General features: G+C 40.0%; 1 protein-coding gene and 1 long non-coding RNA gene across 3 annotated transcripts in view; one reads left to right on the top strand and one right to left on the bottom strand.

The window, feature by feature from the left end:
• Positions 1 to 718: 718 nt before the first annotated feature.
• LOC102518631 (hyaluronan synthase 2) lies at positions 719 to 27,131 on the bottom strand. Its single transcript, XM_032467712.1, has 4 exons — positions 26,508 to 27,131; positions 16,003 to 16,629; positions 5,086 to 5,187; positions 719 to 3,655 (listed from the first exon to the last, which is right to left on the bottom strand). The coding sequence occupies exons 2-4, from the start codon at positions 16,627 to 16,629 to the stop codon at positions 2,726 to 2,728; spliced, it is 1,659 nt and encodes a 552-aa protein (XP_032323603.1). The 5' UTR covers positions 26,508 to 27,131; the 3' UTR covers positions 719 to 2,725.
• The window catches only part of LOC116659762, a 35,729-nt gene continuing 23,928 nt past the window's right edge, over positions 16,168 to 27,968 (top strand). Inside the window, exon 1 of one of the 2 annotated variants that reach the window (XR_004315101.1) lies at positions 16,168 to 16,296. This is a non-coding gene — a long non-coding RNA (uncharacterized LOC116659762). Of the gene's footprint in view, positions 16,297 to 24,764; positions 26,010 to 27,968 lie in introns of those variants that run through there. The other variant, XR_004315100.1, reaches the window with a different exon arrangement.

Raw genomic sequence — 27,968 nt, 5'->3', positions numbered from 1 at the left:
ATTAGATGCCCCAACCCACTCTTTAAAGAAAGCAATATTTATTGTCCTTTTCTGATTATGAAAGCAATATGTGACTATGGTATTTGGAAAATACAAAATGTATACAGAATAAAAATTGGTCATATTCCCAAGTCGAGATAACTACGCTTAAACATTTTAATCTGGAATGTTCCTATACAAAATGGTTATATATTTTTAATGTAACATTTCTCCAACATCCTCATATTCTCTGATAACATTGTGTTTAATGGGTAATGATAGTCTATTGTTTGTCTGGAAATGCCATAATTCTTTTAATTATTGCCTTCATTATTGGATCTTAAATTATTTTAAGATTCTTATTATTTGCAAATAATGCTATAACAAACTTGCTTATGACTTTTCGAAAAAAATCTGTGACTTTTTCCCACTATGACAAATTATGATAATTTTATAACTTTTGTCTAAATTTGGGCTGCTTTTAAGGGAAAGAGAAGAAAATTAGAGACAAGTGTTATGTTAGTTGGGGTGGTCTCTCTCTCTCTCATTTTCCCAAATTTCCAACCATACTAGCTTTGGAGATTTCCACTTTATGATTAGTAACATTAAATGACTTCTATAATCTTTGGCTGTTTATTTTTCTATATACCCCATTCATAAATCCATAATACCCTTACAATCAAAATAAATGCTTTGTTTTGTTTGAATAGCCCCCTTCCCTTAGAAAAAAAGGCAATAATCTTATCAAAAATATTTTATTTACAAAAAAATTCAATTATACTATACATCCTATACTGGAAATACATTGAATAATTGCTAAAATAAATACAGGCAATTAATTCAATCTTTTATAAGAATGAGAGAATTTGACATTTGAATGTTATCAAAGCTTAACTTAGAACATAAATAGTTAAAAAGGCAAACTCAAGTTTTAGTCTCATTTAATGGCATGGTGTGTTTGTTTCCCACAGGCTCTCCAATCAGTGAGAGTCTGAGTTGCAGAATATTCTGTACCTTTTTGTACTCTGAAGGTAGAATGTGCAGTTTTTTTCTTAGGCAGGATAGATGGAACATATACGTCTGCATAAAAAGGAAACAGAAAGGCAGGAAGCACATGATCAAACACTTCTCTACATCGCTGCTTCATCAAAATACATTTTATGCAACTATTCATGTGCTCAATTGTGTTCTAAACACAGGTCAACACAGCACCAGCTACAAGGCAAGATGGGTCATGCCGAGAGTCCAGATGGGTAACTGAGGCTCTGGAGTTGCTAAATTGATCAGGCAAGGATACCTGATCCATCCTTTTCCTTATGTGCCAATTCTTGATACAACTACCACTAAACCTGGATGTCACACCCACAATGTAACACACTTGTGCAGGCCAAGAACAGGAGAGATGAAGCAATTATCTGTATAATTCAGGCAAAAAAAAAAAAAAAAAAAAAACTTCCCTAGAAAGTAAAAGAGGATGCCTGGAGTTTGATTCTGCCCATTTTGAATCCATATGCTTTAACCTTTAATTTATCAAAGTTACCCATATAAACCCCATACTAACATGTAACGTGAACTGACAAGCTCGAAAAAATAAAAGGTAGGTAAAGTCTATGCAACCTATAGACAGGATCCAGTGAATTCAGGCCACAGAACAAAATGAGCTGCATTGTTTTTATCCAAATCATACAGATAATTTTTTCCACTTCCCACTTCACTTAGCCTGGGAAAACTCTGTGAGAATCTCCAAAGGCTGCTTATCTTTGATACTCAGGTTTTGTCTAGTGCTGGATGCCTAGTGTTTGCTTTTGAGAACTAGCATTCCCTTTTTTTTAATCTTATGAAAAAAATTGCACTTTTCTACCCCTTTGGCCTTGATTTTCAATGATATCTTTTTTGTACACATAAGCATGAATTTCTACTCCCGAAGTGTGACAGGTGTATTGGCCTTTTCTAACAGAAATGAAACAAGTTAAAATATTGAAAGTTTAAATACTTTTTCACAGAAATAAACTATTCAATTTTAAAGGGAGAGAGAGAGAAACATTTTATTCTTTCTATCATGAACATCAGTCAACCAAGCTTCACATTTTGGGTAGGACTTTTTTAAGTATGAATTTTTTCAGAACCTATTTTATTAAAAAAGAGAGGAAGAACAGGTGTATTTTGGCAGAAAAGTAAAATATAAAATATGTAAAATTTGTCTTAAAATTGGCATACAAAATTTTAAAACACAGTACAATTATATAAAAATACAGCACAGCCAACAGCTTGTAAAATTTACTTTGGCATTTCATTTGGTAGAGTTAAACAGAAAAACCTTTCTAAAAAAAAAAAAAATTAGCTATCAATACAGTCCATAAGTTAGGTTGTATATGTTGAAAGAACTTTTCCTTGAGTTTCCAAAATCCTTTTCTTCCATGATAACCCACATAAAGCGTGACTAGTGAGGTATATAGGGCAAAACACTGTTAGGCGGATGTACAGTAAGGAAAAAGTGCATAAACAAAGAATTCTTCCCCATTTTCATAGAAATAACACGTTAAATCTGAGTTCTTCTTCTGGATGTATCATTTTACTTTGGCAGAATTACAATTAACCCATACAAATGTCTTTGTTCAAGTCCCAGCAGCAGTGATATGTCTCCTTTGGTGGCATTATCTGATGCCACAATACTGTGCAGTCCCTAGAGGAACTAAGGTTTTGTGTGTGTCTGCATCTGTGACTGCAAACATCAAACAACGTAAGATCATACATCAAGCACCATGTCATACTGTTGTCCCTTCTTCCGCCGGCCACATTTATTGATGAGAACCACATACAGTGTCAAAAGCATGACCCAATAGCATGCATAGAGCAACGTTCCAACAATTAAAACTGTCTGCTTGGATTCTGAGAATGGCTTTTTAGATTCCTTATAAATGGTGAAAATCACACCACCAAGGAGGATTGTAAACCAAACCGATACTGGAATGAGTCCTATGAAATTAACAACAATGGTTTTCCTTCCAGATGTGCCCCACCCAGCTTTGTTTATCGTTGCGATTGCAAACATCTTGGCAGGAAGTAAACTTGACATGTATAACACTGAGTAGAGGGACATGAAGACCATGACGATATTTCCTCTAAGGCAGCTGGCAAAAGATGATTTTATGAGACCTACTAACTGGACAGTTAACAAGAAGAGGAGGATGTTCCAAATTTTACCCCTGTAGAAGAGCTGGATGACTGTGGCAATGAGAAAGAAAGGGAAGAACCCAGTGATAACTGCTTCATAGGTCATCCACAAGTGATGTTTATGAAACCACATCGCATTGTACAGCCACTCTCGGAAGTACGACTTGCTCCAACGGGTCTGCTGGTTTAACCATCTGAGATATTCTATAGGTGTTTCGGTAAGGCACTTGGACCGAGCTGTGTATTTTGTTGCATAGCCCAGACTCAGCACTCGGTTTGTTAGATGCCTGTCGTCTCCAAAACTACATTGGCTGCCCATAAATTCTTGATTGTACCAGTCTTCCACAAATTCATGCAGTAAGGAGTTTCTGTACATCCCCAGAGGTCCACTAATGCATTGGACACATCCAAAATAAGACTGACAGGCCCTTTCTATGTTAAAAGCCATCCAGTATCTCACACTGCTGAGGAAGGAGATCCAGGAATCATACTTGTTTAAAATCTGCAAGAAGGAAAACATAAGTAAATAAAGGTAAACCTCAGCTAAAATTCCAACAAAATCTGCAGCATTACTTAGAGTAATATTTGCTTTTTTATCCTTTAATTTTGGCTTCTTTCATCTTTTTTGACATGATTTTATTTTATATTCTTTGATTCTTGATTAACTTGGTAAGTTGTGTTTATGTGTTGGGACACTTTGATAATAATTTTTTTTCTCCTGTTTCATCACTCTCTGTATCCTTTTAGCTGTGTGTTTTGTCTCTGGTTCTTGCTGTTATGTTCTAATATAGAGAAATTTTTTAGGCTTTAGTTCTCGGCCCTTAAATTATTCCCCTATTTTTTTCTACTGCCCACTATTTGAAGGTTTTTAAATTCTATTCTCTCCGGTTCTGGTTAATTTTCAACTCATCCAACTCTATTATCCTGCTTCCTCCCCACTGTGAGCAATGCCAGGGATAAAACGGTTTCCTCCGGCTCTACCTCACAACTTGAATCCTGAAATAATACCTTACATAAAGGCTATTAAAAATTATCAGCTTTTTCTTGGCAGCGTATCTAAATTCTCTCCTCTGTCTCCATTTTGTTCAGTTTTCATTTGGATTCTGCATGCTTCCTTTTTAGCACCAGGGTATTTCTTTGTCCATGTAAGGCATTTTCTTTGCCTTCACGATCACCATGCTTATACAAAACGGGTTATACAGCAACCCCATACCTAAATTTAAAGTATAAATTCCACGTGCGTCTCATCTTTTGCTAAAATCTAATAGCATGTTTGCAAAGGGCTCATTTTAATTTTCATGTATTTTCACATATTTGTTTTCCCGTTCCACAAATTTCAAATCACCTTCATTAATATTGTTTTCCTAATCGTTTCTCTATTGATAGAAAATGATGGGAAATAAATATTAGAAAACCCACTTATTCAATTATTCCTTTGACTTTCTCATTAATGTACATTTGAGTTTCAGTCTCTTTTCTTCTTTTGTCTTCCAATTTGGATTTCTGACCAACCACGTATTGCTCAGCTTTTAAATACGTACAAGATAGAACCCATCCGTTGCCAGACATCCATTTTTTAACCCTTGTACTAAATAAGTTCCAACATCATTTTACCAGAACGTGAAGTTGTGGCTCAAGAAGAAATGGTGGAAATCAGTACATATTTACATTATATATATACTGTATATAACTTATCAGCCACTATATACATGGGTTATATCCCAGGACTAAGCAAAGAAGTCCTAAATTATTTCAATTTAGACAGGAGAAGATGAAGTAAAAGTGTGTCTGAGGCACGTTGTAATGTGTCTCTAGCACCAGAAGGGACACCTGGCACAAAGTTCGGTGTGTAGTAGTAGATACATGTTCAAGGAATCAATGAGCAAGCGTGCTACTGAAAGTCACTTATGCAAAAAGTGAAGCCATATGCACCTGGACATCTCCGCCGACACCTCCAACCATGGGGTCTTCTTCTAAAACTTTTACCATCTCGACAGATGAGGCAGGGTCAAGCATGGTGTCTGAATCACAAACCTGCAAAGAATTAAGAAATGAGTTAAGGAAAGAAGATGAGTATGCGCCATAGAATCAGAATTGGGCATATTACGCCTTCAGCCATACTGTCCCAAGGCGTCAACAAGCAAGTATCACAGGGATGAAAGTTCGTTGTATCATGGCCAACACAAGGAGCTTGCAAACTCAGTTTTTAAGTTAACGACATTGCTGGACAGAACAGCTAAAGTGATGGGCCAGGGAGGCATGGCGTAGAAGGGTAACCAGTTTTTCCTGGTTTGCCACAGATGCTCCCAATTCTGGCAATGAACGTTTCATATCCCAGGTAACATCCTAGGTTTCCAGGACTTGGAAAACATCTTGGGTTGATCACCATAGATGTCTCTCTTTCTTTAAATTGAGAGATAAGAAGCCACAATGTCACCTGTATGCTCATAAAGCTGATGTGGAGAATAGGTTCTCTTTGTAGAGTAATAGCCTTCACAATTATGTTCCCCAGACTTAGACTTACTTCTATGTGACATCTCTGTGGGGCAAGCCTTCTCCTGCAGGTATGGCGTGTGCCCTTCAAAAGGGATGCAGGTCCCCGCTCCTTGGTGGTAGCCCACTCTCAGAAGAAAGAGGAAGACGGAGTGAGGCGACCCTTACTCCTCCCACACACACCCAGTCAGGATAAGTCACTTCTCTTAGGGAAGACTGAGTGAGACAGCTGGGAAAAGTTACCACCTTTCCCACAGGTACATTATACCTGTGGACAGAGCTTCTTCCACATGATCAAAGAAAATCAAAAGTAGGAAGAGTGCTACCACCTCCCTATAATGAACACTAATCAGACAGTATTCTTTTCTGGAGAATACAGCCAGGCCCTAGCAGATATAAACTGATCAAAGTTGACATGTAATAAACCAGTTTCACACCCTGATCCAAACAATAAATGACACGATGGGCAGAGACAGGAGTGTTACCTGCAGTTCCCATTGTTTTTCTATGTAGCCTGTCTACATTTATGAATTGGATCAAGATTTAGTCTATTTATATCAAAAGTAATCATTTTTACAGTTCTCTGAACTACTTTATTAAAATAGTAGGGATTTGATACATCAGTTTTGAATGAAAAAAATATAAAAATAATTTGTAGGAGCATGAACTCTCAGAGTTGAAGGGGACTTTATATATGTATATCACACGAGTCCCTCACATATATAGATAGGAAATCTCAACATTTAAAAAAAAAACTGTCTTAATTTTACCAATAGCTATTTTTTTCTGAAAAACATATGAATATATATTAATGAAGAATGTTGGTGAAAATCGCGATTTTAATGCATAGTTATAACTTATGAATTAAGGAATATATAGGGTATCCAGTTATAAAAAGTGAACTCATCACCTGGATTTAATTAATTATAATAATTTTAGAGTTAATTTCTGAATTTATTATTTAATTTATTTAGAAGCATCTAATTTCTAAATAACCTCCTGCCCCTTTTGGGGGTGGGGGTGGGGCATTCCGTATTGGTCCAGCATTGTCTCACATATTTTAGAGGAAAAAAAATTAGATAGCAGCTAGGCATTAGTAGTCTGTTAAAAAAAAAATAGAATTATACTAACACTTGGATTTGTACCCAAGCATCCCAGGTCTCAAAAACCGGAACAAACTCCTCCAGGGGCGATGTTTTGCCTCTCTTCCGCCTTGTCGGCCACTGTTTTGCATATGGCATAAGCTTGGCAGGCCAGTGACTAAGGTAGTAAAAAGTAAAGGCAGACGTTCAACCCACCTTTCAACCTCCCTGCATCCTGAAAGTTTACGGTCACACCCACCTCTATTGACTCAAGCTGCAAAAGGTAAAACCAGAAAGCTAAAATAAGACTGAAAAAAAAAAAAAAACAGGAAGGGGCCATCTAGAATTAATGTTCAAGTAACTCTGCCTGCTTGTGAGCATAAGCAAGCCAAGGGAACTGCCTCTTTGAAACGACTAAACTTGAACCAAACTTGTGCATATTTAAATTGGCCCTGCCCCTCCCAGTTTCCAACAGCACAGTGCCAGAAGTTCTCTGAGAGACATTGTTCACATGGTGAGTTTAACTGTCAGGCGGGAAAGCCCTCAGAAATCTCCTGGGAGGGGTTTGTTATAGTGGGATTAAAGAGTTTTAAAGCAGTTCAGTCCTGGATGTTATTTGGTGACTCAGTGCCAACTAGAAAGCCACCATCTATGACAGTCCGTGAAAGCATGTATGTTCCCGGACATAATAGGATTGATTTATTAGTGAGTAAAGAGTGTAACTTCAGCCCTTCTTAAAAGCAGTCTAGTAGAAACAGGATTTCTAGCTGTCTCCTCACCAATTAATGACAAGTGTGTAATTTCATGAATGTTGGCTACTTAGCTCAGGGCTAGAAGCTGTGGGAGAAAGACACCAGTTCACACAGAGCTTAACCTCACACTGGGAAAAAACCACAGCACGTGACTTGCACACCGGAAACAACTAGAGAACAAATCAACACGTCTCTCTGTCCACACACTGAATGTATCACTGTAATTTGTTTAAACTGCATGATCGCTAGTCATAGGGCTTCTCACTAGGAGATGTGCAAAGGAAGCAAAGTCACCAAATTTTGACTAAAATGAATGGAAAATGTCAAGACAAGAAGATATAATTGGGAGGAAGCAGCCATGTCAGTCTTAACCACAGAATCAGCAACTAAGATGTATGAGACCCCTGCTCCTCCTCCTTCACTGTTCTAGCCAAGAGTTAGTGTCCTTTTTTCCCTTCCTATCTGAAACAGGAGTGGGCAAACTAAGGTCTACAGGCCAAGTTCAGCCTGCCACCTGTTCTGATACAGCCTGTGCGCTAAAAAGGTTTTTATCTTTTTAAATAGTTCAAAAACCCCCAAAAAGTTATTTTGAGACACATGAAATGATATGAAATCCACATTTCAATGTCCATCAGTAAAGTTTTATTGGAACCCAGGCATGTATATTCATTTTTTCTTCTTCTTCTTTTTTTTTTTTTTTTTTTTGAGGAGGGAGGCAATTAAGTTTACTTATTTATTTATTTGTTTAGAGGAGGTACTGGGAATTGAACCCAGGACCTTGTGGATGCTAAGTAAGCCCTCTACCACTTGAGCTATACCTTCCCTGCCTGTTTTCATATTATCTATGGCTGCTTTCACACTAAAACAGCAAAGCTGAAGAGCTGCAACACAGACTGTATGACCTGCATAAGCCTAAATTTACCATCAGAACTTTTACAAGCACAGTTTGCCAACCCTGGACCTAAAATAATTGGTTGCAGGAGGAGGGTTCGCTTTCATAAATTTTTTTTAAAGTTGATAGAAAATATTGTTTAAGCCTCAATTTTAATTCTAGCAGATTTTTTTTTAAAGGTTCCCTATAACTCCATGTGTTACAAATAAAATAACTACATGAAAAGTATAAAACGTTCATAAACTAGATTGTTTTCTTTAGCCAAGATTTGGCTATTACAAGAAAAAATATCCTCAGAATCAAGAAAAATTAAGTCTTAAGGCCTGTATCTCACTACTTCTATGACCGTGAATAGGTTGTTTACCATCACTATGATACTGGGGTGAGACATGGAACATAAGAGAACTCTGTAATTACAAAGCACTGTAGAGAAGTAAACCGTCAATGTTAGGCACTAATCTTCAGATTTTTATACTTTAAATAAACCCGCACTTAAAAGATCATTACAATCTCTACCAGGAATAAATGACTTGGTAGAGAAAATCTCTAAAAGGGCATGGGAGTTGATCGCTTATCAAGAATCTCTTATCATAATGAATAAATTCAAATGTGTCTGGAACTATCGATAATAATTATAAACTCTTATTGTCTATATACATTACTTACTTATTAGACTATAAAGCTACTCCTACTTACCTCACTCAGTTTTAAGTTAGTCTACCTCACCACAGCTTAAATAAAAACCTCCTGTAGAAATATTGTTACATTTTACCAAATGGCTCTCAATTTCTAAGACCCAAGTTTAAAATGCCAAGTATCGACATAGAAGCAACCTAAATGTCCATCAACAGATGACTGGAAAAAAAAAATTGTGGTATATTTATACAACGGAATACTACTCAGCCATAAAAAGTGATAGCATGCCATTTGCAGCAACATGGATGTCCCTGGAGAATGTCATTCTAAGTGAAGTAAGCCAGAAAGAGAAAGAAAAATACTATATGATATCACTTATATGTGAAATCTAAAAATAAAAAAAAGACAAATGAACTTATATACAAAATAGAAACAGACTCACAGACAGAATATAGACTTGTGGTTGCCAGTGGGGAGAGGGATGGGAAGGGATAAACTGGGAGTTCGAGATTTGCAGATACTGACAGGTATATATAAAATAGATGAAAAAGTTTATACTTTATAGCACAGGGAAATATATTCAAGATCTTGTAGTAGCTCATAGTGAAAAAGAATATGAAAATGAATATATGTATATTCATGTATGACTGAAGAATTGTGCTGTACACCAGAAATTGGCACATTGTAAACTGACTATAACTGATTAAAAAAATTTAATTAAAAAAAAAATGCCAAGTATCCAAGTCTCCATGTTCAACTTTTTAAAAAAAACACATTTCCTTTCAGACTGACTGGTGGATCCCCCACCTCCGTCTGCCCCAAACCACCGGAAAGGGCACTGAGAGCTACACGGCAAGAGGAAACTTTCATTACGCCGGCTGCCTTCAGCGAGGAAGCAGGTTGAAAATAAATCAAGACCCCTTCTGTGGCTGCTGCCTTTACTCTTTGCCTGCTTGTACAGCTCAACCCTTCTTAACCTTGACCCTTCATCTTAGCCTGGACCCAGTGAGACTATTTCTACAATGTCTGACACTCACTTTTGGTCATGATCCCAATGCCCAGTTTCCCTTCCACAATTTAACCACATAGTAAATGGAGTCTCCCCACCCCTCCTTTCCCCCAGGACATTTCTCAAGCGAGAACGAATTGGCCAGAACAACAACAACAACAAAATCACCAGTAGTTATTTACTAGCAAACACAAGATGGTGCCAGCCCCCTGAACTCCCAAAAGGACAGTGCCAGAGTAAACACAGTACTGAAAGGAAAAGAAAGCACTGTGTAAGCCTCGGAATCAGACAGATCTGAGTCCAGTCCACCATCTGCCAGTTATACACTAGCTTCTTAAACTTAGCCTCCTTACCTCACCTTTCTAAGTCTCCATCTCTCAGGTGAAAAATATGGATGATCATATCTACTTCATAGGTTTATTATAATGGAGAATTAATTAGATAATATATGGATAGCACTTATAAGGGCTAGCTCATAGCAAATGCTCAATAAAAGGAAGGCATAAATACTACAAAGTGATAAATCAAAACCATAGGCACAAATTAAGAACATTAGTCCAATAAGGGAAAGGGTCCTTCTTATCATTACTGCAAATAAACTATGACTCCCTCAGAAAGCAGACACCAGTGCCTTCTCCACTGCCCAACAAATCAGTTAAACAAATTGAATTGAGCTAAAAGCCCTTAGATTGGGTTATCTACCAGGGGAAAAAAACAGGGTAGAGAGCAGCTTACAGTAGATTATGAGTGGCAAAAACAAAATCATAAAATCTAAGAATTATAGGACTAAAAAAACCTTTTGAAATTAATCAGTAAAACCATTCCAGAAAAAAAAAAAAAAGCCTTCAAGAACAAAGAAAGAAATTGCCTTTTGGGAGAGGGATGAGGGACCGGGGCGGGGGTGGGGGGTGGGTGCGATGATTCTCTCTCACAGTAATTTGGTGCGTGGTAGAAGATGTCAAACCTAGCCAACAGAAAGCCTCTCAGTCATAGACACCTGAACAACTTGGCCTTTATTTGCTGTTCTTTTAAAAAGAATTAGGAAGACCTCTGCCTTCCTTGGTAGAATGTATTACCCAAACTGTTATAAAGTATTATTTGACTTCAGGCAACCTAACCTGGAATCTTTTCAAGACATTAAGGTGAAAAAGGAATCATTTGGTTATCCTCTTTTCTCTTTCAGAAAGACTTATACATGAGTGAATGTTGTAAAAGGTGCAAAACAAAGGTGACAAGCCAGCTGGAAAAATGAGAAACCAAAGGTTGTCACCTCTAAGGCTTAAGCCAGGAAACGCTCTTATTCCAAATGATTGGAATTTTCATTCTAAAGGAAGGGAATGAGGAAATCGCATAATGGTGGCCTTAAGTCAGGGTTTATATTCAAGAACTCAACTTGGAAAGGTAAGGGGGAATAGGTAGATTAAAAATGAAAAGAAAATTCTGGTGATACAGCCTCTCTCTCGCTCTGTTTTTTGGTTTTTGGTTTTTGTTTGGTTGTTTTGATCCTACTCTTGCAAAGCAGAGATGTATTGCTAGAAAGAAATTAAGACCATACTGAATTAGATTCTTGAGCTGGGAGTGATCCCAGAGATTATCTGTTCTACCAATTGAGGCCCATAGCGAGTAAACACCAGAGTTCAATCAAGAAGTCAGATCTCCCTATTCTTATTTTAATGCGTTCTTAATTTCATTCTCTAAAATGATGGATACAAGGTCACATTAACATTCAACATCAACCTTCAGAAAATTTCAGAATACAGGAGGCATACAATAGGAACCAAATGTTCCCATTCTAGTCAAATGTTCTATACAATCAGTTCTCATTATTCACGGTAGCTATGTTCTACCAAGTTGCCATGAACAATTAATTAGCAAATACCAAAAAATTGCTTCCAGCACAAATACAGGGTTAGGTTCCCCAAAGCCCTTTGGTCACAACATTTTTGTCTAGTGATCAATTCTTAACCTTATTTTATTACTGTCACCTTATTTAATACATGTTGTTGACTCATTAACACTGAACTCACTACTGACTCACGCCTGAACAGCCCTCATCTAACAAATCTATTTTCTCCATAAGGCAATCACAGCCTCCTTGTGTTAGGAACCCTAGACAGCACTTCAATGCTACACTTGGGGACCATTTGAAAATGCTACATTGCTAACAAGAAGCACAAAATTATGAAAAACATATTAAGTAGACTAAAGAAGACACTTGTTGACAGTATAAAAGCTGAAACATTTGACACAACATTGTAAAATGATTATAAATCAATAAAAAATGTTAAAAAAAAAAAAAAAGAAACATGCAGTTAGAAAGCACATTAAAAAAAAAAAAAGCTGAAACAAAAAGGCAAAACAGAAACTTGTTTGACCCCAGCTATGAACATAACATGCACTTCAGGCAACTCAATTTTTTGGTCAGTCTGCACATGTCTGCAAATAATCACAAAAGCACTGCAACTATTGGTTTGGGGGTAATAAGTAACTTTTAGTCTGCAGATTGACTTACAAATATAGAGTCCGTAAGTAATGAGGGTCAACTCTACTATTATGAATGATTTAGTCTTTTCTCCTACTCAGAGAATCTTGGATAGCTATGGTACTGCCAATTAATAATAAAATTGCCTCCTATATAATCTTCCCTTTTAGAAAATGTTCATACTTATTGCCTATTATCTACCTGGGAACTTCTTAATGCACACACCAGACAATATTGGGTTTTTTTCCTTTGTCACATAGAATGGTGGCCACTTATGTTTTAATACCAATGTTCAATGAAGAGATATAGATAAAGCAGTTATCTTATCTGGATATCAAAGGATACTTTAAAAGTCTTCTGGTATTAAGTAAAAAATAATACAAAAGTAAATGTAATCTCAAAAGTGTTTTTTTTTAAAGGAAAAATAAAAAAAGTATATGCTGGAAAGTATTAAATTTGATAGTCTATGAATGAGTCATGTATTTGCTGTAGATGATTTCAGTTTTGCTCATTTTACTTTTCTACATCTTTGGAAGTTTCTCTGGAAAATACTTTGATTCAAAATTAAAGAAAATCCTCCTCATTCTCCTCCTATTTCTAATTCCCTGTATCTTATTTTCTCACTTTTTGTTATTTTCCTTCTGTTTTTCTGTCTTTCTCTCTTTGGAAGCAGCCAGTAGTATCACAGACGGACTTCCTACCCCACTGACCTTGTCCTAGACCGAAGCATCCCTCCGCTTTCCACGATACAGTAATTACTTGAGTGGCTACACGGCTCAAACAGGAATCACCAGAGAAGACAAGAGATGAGAGGGAGTGATATAAAGAGGTGGTCATTGATAAAGCCTTGTTCTGAAAGTGTCCAGAGGGAGACAATCCAGAAAGCTCAGAAGTGCAGGTGGAAAGATTCACCTGGAGGCAGAGGTGAGGCTGGGTACCCTCAACACTGTAAACAGGAGTCAGATCTTGACAGCCTTCGTTCAGAGTCTGTACGTTGCTGTTCTCTTTCATCGGAGGCAAGGTCATATGTTAGCAGTTAAGCAGGGAGGAGTTTGGGTAAGGCTCTGGGAGAGCGGTGAAGGCATGAAATAATAGACATGAGAGTAATCAGCAAGGCATCCATTCAAGATCAAGTGAAAAGAGTGCTGACCAGTGTCCAGGCCGCAGCTGCAACTGGAAGCCAACCATTTTGGCCATCTCCCTGCACAGTTAAGCAGTGTTCTCCAGCCAGGTTAGCAAGTAGGAGCAGATGGTCAGTTTCTCCCCCCAACCCCCATTTCCCTCCTGTGAATTAGCACTGAACTTCGCCTCCTTCCGTCTCTAACCAACTTGAACGCCACATCCAATCACTGGTAATGCTCAGAGGAGCCAAGATCCTCAATCCTCTCCCCTTCGTCTTTCCGTGGCTTCTGCTGTGCCACTCTTAGACTCTGGGTCAGTCAGAATTGAAAGATAAGAGCACTCTATTAGACTGAACATTATGAAACTTCTGTTTTTACAGGGCATAAATTGTTAAGTATCAGGGATTTGATGAAGCATGGCCCAATAGTATTAAAGGTTTCGGAATACCAAAAGATTTTTTTACCCTTGTTTGAGTGCTCTGAATAGGCTGAGTCTCAAGAGAATTCAGGGCCCAGCCAGTGGCTGTGGCTAGGGTCTGTCTATCTGGAGGCTTCGTTCTGAAGGAAGGAAAGTTCTCAAGCCTGATTAGGGCAGCAGCAAAAAGCCCACTTGAACACATCACAGATTCATATTTTTTACCAGACAGGCACAAGTCAGGTTGTCAAGGATACAAACAAAATACAAAACAAGATGATGGGAGAAGGGGCTTTGGGAGAAGCAGTTAAAAAAAGAAAAAAAAAGAAAAAGAAAAACCACACAATGACATCTTGATTAGAAATGACAAATGTAGCAATTATTTTAATTAGAATTAAGTGCAAAAATGTCAAAACAGGTATTTTCTCATTTTAGGCCCAGAGCTTCGTACTTCAAATCCTCTATAAGTTCCCTAGCCATCCCTTACTATAAAAGTTTCATTTTTATCGGCTCTCATCTGGGCCTGAAGTTGCACTATGTAAAAATGTAAAAATGTACTGTGTTAACTGAAACAACGCCATTTTTGAAAGTTCTAGGAGTTAGGAAAAACTTGGGGGCAAAACTCTAATCAGCTCCCTAGAATAGAGATTAATATACAGGCGGCATCCACTGAAGAAATGCCTCAAAACTCTTCAGAGATTAGCCAAATTAACCCTGAGATGGCCATTGATACACACTATAGTTTTTGAGTAAGGACTAGATGATCATATGAAAAATAATAATACTATTAGCAGTTAATGCTTTAATAATTTTAACAACACCATCATTAAGAACTTTGGCTGAGCCCCTCTGGATACATTGTTTTGAAAGAATTATCACAAACCTCTTGTGAGATTGGTTTTTTTCTATCCAGGTAACCAAGGTTTGGGAGGTGGTCTTGCTCAAGGCCAACCACTGATCAGATACTTGTGATTAGCCCCTCTGTGGCTTGACTCTCAAGCCAGTGGCCATTCTCATCCCATTACACAGACAGACCCACCAGGCATCACCTTGGGCTCATAAAGGCCCCTAAGGCATATGATGGGTCCTCTGAAAACAACGATTTCACATTGAAGAGAAGAGGAAGGGTATCCAGTGGGTATTTGAAGCCAGAAACATTTCTCCCTTTTTGGTAGTATCTGCAGAAAATTACGAGAAAACTCACAAGGACCCTAGTAATGCTCTAAAGAAGAAAGCCTCAGTGAGAAATAGAAGGGGAGAAACCTTGGAGTGAGCAGTCAGGAAACTAATGAGAGACACAGGCTGTCTAATTTTCATGCAAGCAAACACCATCACAAATGCTTTCAAAGGTCAAATTGCAGGGAGTGAGGTAATGCTGTTTGGGGAGTGAAATAAACATGACAGATTTTGTTCTCGGGAGGTTGTTTTGTTTTGTTTTCCTTTTCCCTCTTTCTTTTTATCTGTCTCAGTTTTGGACTCCTACATTTTTATATCAAAATTGTTTCCACCACCCCCATTTTGCCTAGACTCTGTGAGAAATATTTTATACTTTCCCTTGGTGCTGCAGATTTTCTCAAGCTCCCTCTCCCGGAGTAGACACTACTTTCTTACAACGCTGGCAATTTTAAGAGTGTGGAAAATGACGTTGGAAGAGATTTGGCAGGTCCAAGGGGGCAGAGGAGGTAAGAGAGGGGAAAAGAAGGAAGGAAGGGTCTCCTATTCAAAATAGTCTTGATTTCCGACCAATAACACTGCACAAGTTAAGCGCTTTCATAGTCTTAACCATTTTATAAGATTTTTTTTCCCCTCTCTTTCAGAATGTGCTCTCAACAGTCATGCTGTTTTCAAATGAACTGAAAGGAGTACTGTGTGCAGAAGGCACAGGACGGACTATAGCATACGACTGGACGGACTCAAAAGGCGCTTTATGTAAATGGACGTTTGCCCTGGCAGATGTGGAAACCTACCTGCACATAATCCACACTCCGGCCCAGGGCTCTGAAGGCCGTGTACATGACTTCTCTTTTGCCACCCCATTTCTGCATGATGCAGATACTTTTGTTGGACAAGACCAACTGGGTGACATGCTGTGAGCTTTCTTTATGTGACTCCTCCGTCTCACCAGGACCCTTCTCGTGGAAGTTGTTCTTCCAGATGTAAGTGGCTGATTTGTCCCTGCCCATGACTTCACTGAAGATGTCCATCATGTACAGGTCATCTTCCGAGTTCCCGTCTATGACCATGACGACTTTAATTCCAGGGTACGTTAGCCTTTTCACAGATTGCAAACATTTCCGTAAGTAGTCTGGATCTTCTTGATAGGCAGCAATGCAAAGAGCAACAGTTTTGTTCAACTTAATGGGGGTTTCTAGAGATTTTTTCATTTTTCGGTGCTCCAGAAAGGCAAACAGGCTTTGGATGATGAGGTGTGATGCTAAAAAGGCACCATACAGTCCAAAAGAGAAATAATAATTATCTGTTTGGATAAATTGGTAGCCAACAATATAAGCAGCTGTGATTCCAAGGAGGAGAGACACTCCAAAAAGTGTGGTTCCAATGATTCTCAGGATACATAGAAACCTCTCACAATGCATCTGGAAAACAATCACATGATACTCTCAGTTAATCTCTCCTGTCCCATATTTGTCATGTACATGGCACCATCAGGGGAGAGTGTTGAACTATAAGCATTCAAAGAGTGCTAACCCTGAATTCCTCACTTACCTGTATGAGTATCTGTACCTCAGTTAGCCCATATGCAAATTAGAGATAAGGATGCTCTCCTAGCACACCTCAGAGGACTCTTAAGAATCAAAGGAAATGACGGTGCAATGTACCATTGAAAAGCATAATGCGTTAAACAAATACATGGATGCATTACTTTTAGTGTGTTAGGTCATTTGTCCAAGGATGCACTCTATGTGGTTATAGCTAAGTGCAGAATCTAAACTTTTTAGTGAGCCAGTCTCCTCTTGCACTGTCTTGTTCCCTCACCAATACTGACCAGTGAAAAAGCCACAGGTTTTGCTAAATTTTCTTACATGTAATTTTTTTCTCATCGCCAACGCAAATCCCTCAGCTCACAGCATTTCCATGCAGCCAGCCGAGGTTGAGCATAAGGATATGTGGATTCTGTCTTCCTAGATCTTCCATCAGTCATCTGTGCGACCTTGAGACAGTCAATTTTCCTCTCTGGGTCTCAGTTTTGAAAATCCATTCAATGAAGATGTTTAGACTCAATCTTTTCCCAAGTCTCTGTGGCCATAAAAAATTCTTTACCTCTAGATACTCTGCACAGACGTTTATCTAAAGGCCCTGAAATTCTGAACTACATTCCTTTGTTCATGTGGCTAGCTCCCTCATCCCCTAGCAGTCAACCTGGGTTCAGGAACTTTACTGGAAGGCAGTAAGGACACAGTGAATGTGTGCAGAAATAAACAATGAATAACGAAGAAATTTACCTTCAATTTTCAATTTAATTTCAAAAGGTAAGTTGTCCTTTGTCTTAAAAGCCTTAACACGTTAGATCTAGAACACATTTCAGTTTTTAATAATAGCCAATTGTTTTCTTCCCTAGTGTTTGTGAATTTCCTGCAAATACTTTGAACTCGAGTATAGGAGGATCATAATTTTTCTATTTCCCAAAGTTCTCCTATTTTGAGCACAGAACAGGTGCCTGGTAGACCTCTTTAATTTTTTTTTCTTTTTGGTTTCCTGGACCCAGTTCCAGCATGTGTAGGGGAGTGGTTTTCCCACACATGACACAAACAATTTTCTGGATGCCTGCTGGGTGTCCTACAGTTAAGTCAGTTTTGACATCATATACACAACAGCATCAGATTCCATATATTAAGGCTTCAGTCCTACAAGCCTGCTCCACAACCCCCATCCAACTTCAGATGCCAGTTGCAAGCCTAGGTTGTTACCTGTAATTCTGATAAGCTGGTTAAAAATCAGAGGTTCACAAGATCCCATCCCATGTTCAATTAATTTGCTAGAATGGCTCACAGGACCAGGAAACCCATTTATTCACTAGATCACTGGTTTATTATAAAAGGATATAATTCAGGGACAGCCAAATTGAAAAGATGCATAAGGCAAGGTATGGGGGAAAGACATGGAGTTCCATGCTCTCACTGAGTGCATCACTCTCTCCGAAATTCCACCAAGCCATAAGCTTCTGAGCCCTCTTCTTTTGGATTTTTATGGAGACTTCATTATGTAGGCACGGTTGATTACATCACCAGTTACTGGCATTAGAACTCAGTCTCCAGCCTCTCTCCCCTTCCCAGAGGTCTGAGTGTGGGACAGGAAGTTCCCACCCTCTACCCATATGGTTGGCTCCACTGGCACCAGCCCCATCCTTAAATGCTTTTCAAAAGTCACCTCATGAACAGAACAAATGACACTTCTAACGTTATAGGAAATCCCAAGGGTGATAGAAGCAATGTGCCAGAAATGGGACAAAGACCAAATGTATATTTCATATTGTAATTAATCACAATATCATAATATTCCCCCTTGAAGTATTTTTCCTCTTCTTCTAAGAGAGAAGATAATTGGTAAAATTGCAGTTTTCCCACTTTCAAATACACCAACCTCAGGGTTTTTTGGTCATTTTACATATAATTAATACTTAGCCTTTTTCTTTAACTCAAATAGTTTTTGAAAGCTAAGTAAATTTATTTTCAGTGGTAACTTGGGCTAAGCAAGTATCTGCAAAATCTCTTGCTGGATATGCTAGTTACAGTTTCCTATTCCACGGTAAGACTTACAACTGAGTGTTGACATAACACTTATTCATATCTTGATTGTCACTAGTTGTGGGGCAATCCCGTCACTCAGCTCCAGCGACACTGTTCACATTCTAGTCCCTGGAGTCTTCACTGGGGTGGTCCTGAGTGGACGTGCATCACACTCGGGGTAAACGTGTGGCTCCTCACCAGCTGTGTTTCCCCTCCTTCTGAGCACACTGCTTGATGTGGCCATGGCACTGCAGCCCCTGGAAGTCTGAGATGGGCCACTTCCTATAGGGCTTTTAGAGGAGAGAATGGGCCACCTGCGATATCCTTCCCGTCCACAGTCTTGATGTACATATCAGCAGGTCCTTGGGGATCGATCACAAAGCCCAAAGATTCAAGCAGCTTGGTCCTTGAACTGCCATCAGGAATACCTGCCTTGGATTCTTATGTTAACTAGAAATGATTTTTGAGTTTGTGTTTGTTTGTGTGCCCATCATCCATTTTGGGTTCAGTTTCCTTAACTCACTACAATCTACATAATGCAAAGCGGGCTGGAGACCAGGGTTTGAGCTGTGGACAATTATTTTCTCTTGTTAAATGGAGATGATAGTACTTGTCAGTGACCCTTCAAAGGGCTGCAGTAAGGAGCAAAATCAAAGTGTTCGTCACAGTGTTTTAAAAAAAACAAACACAATGCAGTTTAACGTGTCAGCTAACGTGGAAGCAAAAAAAAAAATGAAATTAAAAAAACCAATGTGCGTTCCACGTCTAGCGCTTGTACCGGACATGGGAGTATGTATCACGTGAGCCTGACAATGGTGATCATGACCCAGATGCAAAGTCCAGGCTGCCGGGGAATGGTGAAATGCTGAGTTTTCAGTGAAAGGCAAAAGACGACAGCATCCCTTGTTAATTAAAGCAGATGACAGGATGCTGAAAACTCCCAAAAGTGTACATTAACCAATGCCTAAATGTGCTGGGAGCACCCGACTTGGAACTTGTCCTTTCCAAGACGTGAGTCATTCTCACAAGAGTGAAAAATTTCAAGGGAACTAAAACACACTCTGCCTGGGAGAAGCTTAAAAGTGTTTCAAATCACCATCACCAGCAAAAGAGCTGCCTGCCATTCTTTTCCATTATTCACATTTTCCTTGCTTTTGTCAGCACATGTGGACACAGAGAGTGTTCGCATCGCATCTGCTGGCCACTGCTGAAGTGGGAACACCCTCTTACATCATAGGTGTCTACACAATGTCTTTTTGAAGCCTGGGAGAAGTTGCTAGTGAACTGCAGCAACAGAACCTTTCAGTTTCTGCAAGGTATCATGTCATGTCTAGTGTGACAGACGCAGCATCTCACTGGAGGCCAAAGGGTTAAAAGGCACGTTTAGAGCCAGCATCACTGAGGGTACAGATGGATGTCAGGGACTGACACACAGGATGTGTTTCTTTATAATTTTAGAGATATGGGCACCATATGTGTGAGATTTACTGAGACAATCCCCAATTCAAGCACTCTATTTCATAAGCAAACTCTCCTTGTCAGACATATGGCTTTATTATTAAATTGGAAAATGTGGTTAGTTGCATCCTAGATCATAAGAGTTTGCTGCTATACAGAAATATGATTTAGAAATCTACCTTCCATAAATACTGAAAACAAAACAAAACCGGGTTTTTTTTAGACCAGTATGAGATTTTAGCCTACAAACTGATTTTTAAGTTGCTGTTGGACTTGGTATCATATATTCACTAAGTCCGGTCTTCACAGAATTCTAGGCCAAATCAAGGATAGAATAGTTTGGTGCACCATAATGTAAGCTCCCCAAAGTCAACAGATTATATATATATTATATATATATATTTAAATTTATTTTCACTAATGGCTAACAAAGTTAGGGGTGGGGGAAAGGCAACAGTTTCCAATAGCACTTCCTGAAACTGCTGAGTTCCAATCTGAGCTCTGGGGTCAAGTTTAGGGGATGAGGGATAATGAGATCATCTTTCTTCAGTGTGAGCTCTAGTAGTCTTACCGTATTTATTGTCCATTAATCCACACCCTGCTTTGTGTTTTGATGTTAATGACTCACAAGCGTGTGTGTGTGTGTGTGTGTGTGTGTGTGTATGCACACCCACATATATTGGCCCCTGGAACCAGACTGAGTTGGGATAACTTCCTGATAATCTTTAAGGACTTCTTTTATAGGTTAGGTAACCTGGAAAAAGTTGCATAATACTTGCCATCTTCAATTTCTTCATCTATGAAATAGAGCTAATCACATTGACTTCACCTAACAGATTATACAAGTGAAAAAAAAAAAAAAAAAGAAAAAAAAAACTGATTTCAGTACCTAAAAATAAAGTATCAACAGTTAGGGCTCAGTGATGTGAGCTCTGTGTCAGTTACTACCTGGCCAGGAACCACCTAATAGGTCTGACTCTCCTTTCCTTTAGGCTGTTGATTGTTAGTTAAGGGACAACTGTGACATCATGGCCAGAGTACCAGGGCAGGGAATAAATGGATCCAATCCCAAGCTCTGCCTCATATTAAATGTTCAACTTTAGACAAAACACTTGAGGGTTCCCTCAAGAATAAGCCATGTGTCCTTGGACAATTAGTATCTCTGAACATCATATGATTAGGGGTGGGACTGAGACTTCATTCATTTCAATATTTCTTACCACTCATAGCTGACCATCTAGAAGAAAGAATGTAGATGGAAAGTGGACATGCTCTTATCATAGTCACCTGAACAAGGGTGAGTGCAAAGAGCAAATGCATTTTGGTATCTACTCTCTGAGCTTCGTTTCCACATGCACAAATAAGAATACCTTTCTGCAGGTTCACTAAGTAAAGAATATATATATATGTGTATATATAAACACACACACATATAATATATATAAAGAAAAAATATATATATAAAATCAGCTTCAATGGGTTATTGATGGCTTCAATGTCTTGACATTTAATATTTATGTACTAAAATCCAGTGAAGATTGGATCGGTGGCTTTTTACTTGTAGACTAAAATACTTAAACACACAAAAGCACAAAAGACAGTAAGGGATATTAAAAGAATGCTCCCTTAGTGAATACGTTGCTCAAGGTCACATCTGATAAGTAGCAGGACTGGTTCTGGAACACAGGTTTTCTTTAGCTCTAAACTGGTGTTGTATGGGAGGGGGGAATAAGTCTCAAATCACTGGGGAAATCTGTCAAAATTACTGATGTAGCTCCTACAACATTCTTGAGTTAATTAGCCTAGGGTTCTACCAGGGCATCGGGTGTTTTAAAATCTCCTTAACTGATTCTAATTGCAGCAAAGTTCGGCAATCATGGGGTTAAAAAGTCTAAGGAAACTTTCCTGATGTCCTTTGCATGGATACACACCCCTCATGTGAATTGCCTGTGTTGCCTCTGCTACTGTTCTGAACTAGAAATCCAAACAGAAGCACCCACATGAAGACTCCCAACAGCCTTCACGTTAGAGCCCATGACCCTCCCCTACTCCCTGTCTGACTGCCTCTCCCTTTGCTGGCTTTGAAGTTGGCCTTTTTCTTCCCAGTCTCACTGCACTTAGTCTAGAAGAGACCCTGGAGCTGAGCTCACAGGGTTAGAAAACAAACCTCTCTAACACCTTTTTGCCTAAGCTGTGTCTGGATCCACAGCTTCAGGTTTCAGATTTCTCTTCCTTTGCACCATCAATATTGATCAATGACTTCCTAAGATGACTATTCTCCTAACTGTCCTATTGGTTCCTGAACGTCACCATTCTAAACTTCATCCCTAAATTCACTGTTACAAAGGGGGAAATCATGGAAAGACTCAGCATGGAATCCTAGTTCCACGTGTCCCTCCATCAGTGCATGGGCACTATCTCTATAGGTCATTCCCTACATAGCCATGTGTACCGCAGCGCCAAGTCTCTACAAGGAGTCTTCCTGATTTCTCAGTCAGATGTGATTTCTGCTGAATTTGAGCCCCAACAAAATCTGACTAGTCCAGCTGCAGCATAGTCCAGTTCAAGGGTGTTATATTCGAGAAATCCACTCTCCTTACTAACACTGTGACTTAGTTGGTTGCTTAACCTTTCTGAGACAAGGTTTCTTTTTTTCACAAAGTTCTCTTTGTTGGGTGGTTGGTGGGGTGCTAGATATGTTATGTCAAGTATCTAACTCTGTGCCTGATACACATTAGACATGGGATAAATAGTAGCTATTATTTTACTTTTTTTACGGCCAGATTATATTTTGCCTTATACTATGGTGATTTGAAATCTTTGAGTGTGCTTTTTGTATGTTGAGTTCCCTTCAGATGTGGACTACCTTTTACTCATTTTTAAATAATCTGGAGTACACATGTATCTATTTAGGAGACATCCATTTATAAATATTTTATTATTTAAATTGGAATATTTAAGAGTGTTACCTCATATTTATTTGGACTCATAGCAGTAATATTCTTCTAGATTGGGGGCAAGGCAGTATATATATCATATTGCACATAGATGGCATTCAAAATATTGAACAAGATATGCAGTGGGATGATTCTCAGTCTATGCAGATTGCTGCTAGAGAGGAAAGAATTAAAACCAAATTGGGGTGATCGAAATGATTTTTCTGCAGGGAGCTGTCCCCCCATTCAGCTGTCATAACAGCTGCCATTGGTTCTGTCCTTGCAATTTCTAGTGAAACACAGCGTGGATATAATAACCCAGAAGGTGACAGTGGGGTTTATGCTCTAATTCTCCAACTACATTAACTCATAGCTCCCACATTATATAAAAGTCAAGAAGCTAATAATGTAACATGCTGCTTGTTCTTAGATTAAAAATATAGCTGTGTAATTTGGCTTTACCAAAGGGGATTTCCACATTGTTCCATGGACAAGGCCTTTCCCAGAGTGCCAATAATAAAACATACATGAATCGGTGAAAGGTATGTGTTTAAAAATTCAAGAAAAAATTGCTTTTAAAAAATCTTAGCTGGTAAGGAAACCATGTGTGAAAGGCATTTATGAAATTCAATATTGTGGAACTAACTATTCTACAGACCTAACAATGATTAGTTTCAGTATGACTTACTTTCTAGTAAGTTTCTTACTCATTTGTTGCACAATTCCTGTTTTCCAGGAGATAGCTGACTAAATATCTTTGTTTTGTGAAGGATGACATTCAAATTTGATGCTAGTCACCGATGTAAGACCTTGAATTTTTATAAGCACCATAGCCTTCTCTGATAAGTAAGGATTCAAGTCTAGGTACAAGCAACTCAGGTAATTTGCATTTGTCAGTACTTCTACAATACATTTTTCTACTCACTCAACTCAGGTATTATATAAATAAAAAAAGAAAATAGGAGAAATTATATTCTTATTTTACAGTGTTATAATCCAGAGATACATACCTAGAATTCTGATTTGTCCCAATATGTTTAATGCATACACAACATAATATGCATATTACAAAAGGTACTTTAAAGAGTTAAACTTTTATTGAAAATTTAAAAGAATAGCCGAAATACTAAGAAAACTTTTGATGGAACGTGATAAGTATTAAAAAACAAAAACAAAAAACAGTACCTCAGCTGTCTGAGTACTTTTATGTAGCCTCTAGAAAAATCAGTGAAAACTAATATAATGAATCAACCTGCACATACTGGAATGAAAGGAATAAGTTTAGAATTCAAGAGTTCTTTTCAACCCTATTCTGTAAAATTTTAAATTGTATCTACAAATAGTTTAATGGGCATAACTATGTATTGTACCCAATTCTATATAAATATGCATTTTAATATTAAGCCTTTCATCATTGGCATGTTTGAATGTGTGCTGACCTTTACAATATTTTGTTAAAATGGCCTTTTTAAAAAATCATATTCCTGTTTTAAACATCCAGAGGTACATTACTCTATGCCTTCAATGTAATGAGAAACCTGCTGGAAAAAACCTTGAAATTTACAAGAGGCAGTGAAGTTGTTCCCCTTATCTGTCGCCTCCCTTTTCCAGCAAAGCTCAACTACCAACTTTCTTGGCTTTACTCTTAGACTGAGCTGAAAAGTCTGTATATACTCAGGCCTCCAATTCGGGGGAAGCCCTTGGTGGCCAATCAGAATGTCCCAGTCTATTGCGTCACACCTCCCCCCTGGGTGTGACGTCAAAGGCAATCCCGGGCCAGCCACGTGGGCTGGAGTGTAGCGTTTCTGGGCAGCTGTTCGGGAGACACCCAGCAATAACGGTCCCCAAGGGTGTGGAACTGAGCACGGAGGGGCCGACAGAGCTCCTACACCCACATTCTGGGATCAGGGTTGTAGCGGCTGGCTCACCACGGAGGCGCGTGGGGTGGGTGACTCCCAAGTACTCAGCGCGGGCTTTTGAGGGGTGGACGGAGAGTCTCGGGGGAAGCTGGCACCTAAGACTGTGTAATAGGACCCGGGTCTTGTAAACCCTCCTCCCTCAGGCACCGCCTCTTCGCTCCCAGCGCCTCTTCCAGACTTAATTATTCCTTCAGAGCCATTTCCCCTCGGCTGCCTTGGCCTCGGTTTCCTTGGCTAGAGGAAAAGCCTCTCTCGCCTCCCCATCCTCGCACTCAAACAGACCCTCCTTTCAGAACCGCCCTCCTGTTCGCAGGGACCCATTTCGGAGCCCTAGCTCGCTCTGGGCGGGAACCAGCGTGACGAATTCCGCCCAAGGTGTTGATTACGCATCCCAGTCCAGCCTCTGGCTCGCCTCCCACCTTCACCTCGGCTCCCACAGCCCCCCACCACGCCCCTACTCCGGGCCGAGCGCTCGGGACGGCACCCCCGAACCCCCACCCGACCGTGCCCCGCGCTGCAGCTGCGGAAAGGCGCCAGCGTGCTCGGTGCCACGTCGGAATTGGCTCCCAGGGCATTGCTGCTGCCTGTGCGCAGCGCGCGGTCCCCACGCAAGCCCTGCCCCGGGGCGGCCCAGGAGTAGAGAGAAGGGATGCGCGCCCTCCTCCCACTCGGGCCTTCGGGTGCCGCTGACTGGGTCAGGGACCTCTGGCCGTAGCAAGGCTTCCAGAGCCGGGCTGAGGCGGGACAGACCCAGCCTGACACTTTAATGGGGTGCTGGGAGTGCAAAGGAGGGGAGGCCAGGGAAAAAAGGGGAGTGGCCGAATGAGGCCGGTAGCTGCTAGGAGGTGGCGAAGGACCCTCCTCCTCCCGGGCCGGAGCTGGGACCCCCGGATCGCTTTAACCCTTTGCATTCCAAGTAAGAAACGGGCTTCCCACTTAGAAGGAAAACGCGTTAGACTATCCAGGGTTTCCCTCCCCACATCGAGTGTGTGGGAAAAAAGAAGGGATGGGAATGTAAGGGGGAAGGGGGCGGAATGCATTTTCTTTAAACAGTGAAAATTCTTGTTTCCTAACTCGTGAGCCCCTCTGCAGCACCGGAAGATGCGGAATGGAAAAGTACATCCCGGGACGTGCAGCTTTTCCCAGGCAAAGAAGTTACCTGTGTTCCCAGAAAGGCAGCGGGTTTCTGGCGAGCGCCACAGGGATGGGAAAAGACAGGGGATAGGTTGCTAAACCTGACAGTGATCTGAAATATCCCCTGATTTTCAGTCTGTTGGAAATTTTCAGACCTCAAACCTTTCTGTAGCAAATTGACTTAAATTTGTTTTTTAACACTTACGTGGATAATATCTTCCCTCTCCCTGGCCTATTCGAGGACCCTCAGTGTTTACCAAATCGCGCCAGTGTAACGTACCTTGTTCAGCTCTTGGTCATAAAGTTGTCCTCAGCCTGTCTGTGTGGTCCCGGAGGGTCGGTGGCGGGCAATTTCCAAAACTGAGGTAATAGGAGATCAGATGAATTTGAGACGACCGGCCAAAAAAAATAAAAAATTTAAAAACAACATTTAAAAAGGATGGGGGAATCTTAAATGCTTAGGTCTCCCCCACTTAAAAAAAATCACTATTATTTCATATTTCCGTTGCACTTAAGTCTTCTAACTCAAAAGAAAATTTTGTCTGTGCTTTAAAAAATAAGTTAACTTTATTTTATTCTTTTGCTCCAGTTCCCCTCCCCTAATATCAGAAAGTCTCTTCTCTTTTTTGTATAAAAAAAAAAAAAAAAAAAAAAGTCCTGGTGAAAACTCAGCAGAACCCAGGAAGCGTAGAATCGGGAGAAAGTCTTTGGCTGGGGCTGGTTCAAGTCCCTGGTTCAATGGGCTGCTGGAAGCCAGGACTGGGTAATTCTTTCCAGACGTCTTGACTTCTTCCTCGCGGTTGTTGCCTTTCTGCCTCCTCCAACTTAAGGGGGTCTTAACAAGTGAGCTGGTGGGTGTTTTATTAGGGCGGAGGAGGGAGTGGGGGTGAGGGGAGTGGAGAAGGGAGGTGCGGACTGGGGAACCGGAGGGGAGGGAACTGGGAGCGCGGGCGGGCGGGAGGCGGGGAGGGGGAGAAGAGAGAAATTGGCCATTCAAAGCTCTCTCTGAGCTAGAGGCCGGCTCCAAACTCCAATGAATTCAATTAAGTTGATTGCTAACGTGTGCAGCAAAACGCAGTGCACGCATGCTGGCCACCACCTGATTCCCTCCTTTCCTCCAGCGGTGGAGCCGGGAGACCACGCTTTGCAGATATCCCTCACTCCTTCGAGTTGCAAGGATTCCCTCTTCGCGGTGTACTGCCTGTACTGTTTAAGTAATTTGCTTTAAGGCCAAATGGTGCCCTTAAGGCTAAGTAATCGCCCTGGGGAGAGAGAGCGAGCTGGGAATTGCGTGTGTGTGTGTGTGTGTGTGTGTACACCTGGAACCTCAGAAAGCCGGCTGAGACTCTCGAAAATCAGCGACTGGTCTAACACTCGTTAACTCTTTCTTCCCGGAAACTCAAAAGTTTCTGAGCTGATGTCAAGTGTCAAAAGTCCCCTTTAAACAGAGACTTCTGCTTGGGTGGGCGGGAAAAGTAGAAAAATAATTGTATTTTTTTCTTAACCTGGTCCCCTAACGCAGAAATATGCAAACAGCGAGCATAGTAAATAAAATATAATGAAATAAAAATCGTCCTCTAGAGGACTCCAAGAGCGCGCTTAAGAAAGCTATTTCTGAGGGAATAGCTTAGATGACTTTCGTTTCTTGCGAGCCTTTTAAGAAGATAACGAGTCAAAATACTTAGTCTTGCTTCGTGATGGCCGTTTCTCATCTGTCTTCCAACGACCCAAGACTGGGAAT

This window comes from Camelus ferus, chromosome 25 (genome assembly GCF_009834535.1).
Source record: "Camelus ferus isolate YT-003-E chromosome 25, BCGSAC_Cfer_1.0, whole genome shotgun sequence".
Classification (NCBI taxonomy): Eukaryota; Metazoa; Chordata; class Mammalia; order Artiodactyla; family Camelidae; genus Camelus; species Camelus ferus.
The sequence above is the reverse complement of the archived record's forward strand: the minus strand, read 5'-3'. Positions and strand labels throughout refer to the sequence as shown.